This window comes from Otolemur garnettii, unplaced genomic scaffold, assembly GCF_000181295.1.
Source record: "Otolemur garnettii isolate 467f Iridium unplaced genomic scaffold, OtoGar3 scaffold00012, whole genome shotgun sequence".
Classification (NCBI taxonomy): domain Eukaryota; kingdom Metazoa; phylum Chordata; class Mammalia; order Primates; family Galagidae; genus Otolemur; species Otolemur garnettii.
Window position 1 is genome coordinate 16,137,994 of NW_003852407.1, and position 1,822 is coordinate 16,139,815.

Here is a 1,822-nt window from a genome sequence, read left to right on the forward strand (position 1 = left end):
GAGGCAGGAGACTCGTTTGAGCCCAGGAGTTGGAGGTTGCTGTGAGCGTGATGCCATGGCACTCTACCCAGGGGGACAGCTTGAGGCTCCGTCTCAAAAAAAAAACTAGAAAAAAAAAAAAAGAAAGGGTACCTAAAACATATCTGGTCCAAAGCCTGAATCAGTATATTGTAGTAAGAGGAAGAGAAGGAAAAACAGTGCTTCTAGTTAGAATACAGCAGTAGCCTATCACTTCTCCAAAGACTAGAATTAAAATCAGTTAAATTGCAAATTGGTGAAAGTGGTAACTTAAGGTAGACTAATAATTCTGCGATGTGTGTTAAAGTGCCTAGGGCAACCATAAAAACAAAAATACAAGAATGATAACTAAGTCAGTAGAAGAGAAAATGTTGAATAAAGAAAAAGAGTGGCTTTTGTTTCTTAGGAACGAAAAGGAAGACCATGGATTTACCAAGGTTCGAGGTGAAGACAGGTATGTTTTCTTCCAAGAGAGGAAAGAATTTGGGCTTCTGGGAGAATTGTGACCTAGAGTCTGAATATTTCAGATTAAAAAAAAAATCAGACCCCTGGGCTAAAAGGAAGGACCTATTTGAATTTCTAAACATGGAACAGAGACTCAGCTAAAGACAGATAGCTACTGACATTCTAGAAATATGGTACATTAGGGCATAAGCAATTGTCCCTGTAACCACTACAGTAGATACACAGGGTTGGTAAGAATTTAAGTCTCTCTCAGATCCTATAGTATAGGCACCCTAGGGATAAAAACCCTAAACTCCAACATGACTAATTTTGTGTTAGCTTATTATAACATTAATGATAAACATTAATAAGCAACTTTTTTTAGGTTTCAAGAAAATGTGCTGCTGAATCCTAATAAAATGACTATAGATATCACCAGAAACAACCTTCTTTCCAACCTCACTGACCAAACTGCAAGATTTAAAACTCTCCAAGGGAGCCGGGCACGGAGGCTCACGCATGTAATCCTAGCACTCTGAGAGGATAGATTGCCTGAACTCAGGAGTTCCAGACCAGCCTGAGCAAGAGTAGACCCCATCTCTAAAAACCAGCTGGGCATCTTGGCAGGAGCCTGTAATCCCAGCTACCCAGGAGGCTGAAGCAAGAGGATTGCTTGAGTCCAGAAGTTGGAGGTTGCTGGGGCAATAGAGTGAGACTTTGTTTCAAAAAACAAAACAAAAAAAAGCCACTCAAAGGAAAATAGATATGTGTTGAAAATACATACAATTTACTATGAGAGGTCTTCCAAGTTTTCTTGTCCGTTCTAGTTCTTCAAACTTTGATTCAGGCTAATTAACACTTGAACATTAACTTGTGGATTATATGGTCTCAATGAAACGGTTAAGTAGTTAAAATAATAAGCCTTCGCAAGACACTGCTATATTATAACAAGTGCCCAACTATGAAAAGTTAGGGGTATTCTCTCCCTTTTGAGTATTCTTTTAATAAACTACAACATGATAAAAATGTAACAAGACTTCAAATTAAGAGGTAAACTACGTCAATTAGCATGAACTTCTCTTGAGGTCTTATGATTTTAATATAAAGGTCCTTCCCTTATTGGTTACTTTTTATAAAGAAACAAGAACATAATAATCACACAGAATATACATTTTTTTTTTTTTACCTCTCCCAATGAGAAATAGTGACGCGGAATTTGAGAATCAGGATAAATATTCTCTAGGTACCAAGAGAAAGGTCTGCATTGTAGTTTGTGTCTTAGACCAAGTCTTGATGATATATCTCCGTAATCTACCTTTGTAACACCTGGAGAAATTATATAGAAAAAATTCTTGAATTC

General features: G+C 37.3%; 1 protein-coding gene across 1 annotated transcript in view; it reads right to left on the bottom strand.

Annotated features, from left to right (window-relative positions):
- GALNT1 (polypeptide N-acetylgalactosaminyltransferase 1) overlaps window positions 1–1,822 on the bottom strand; it is a 78,241-nt gene that overhangs the window by 15,119 nt on the left and 61,300 nt on the right. The window contains 1 exon segment of the mRNA XM_023510167.1: window positions 1,649–1,788. Within this exon segment, the coding sequence (XP_023365935.1) occupies window positions 1,649–1,788 (140 nt within the window).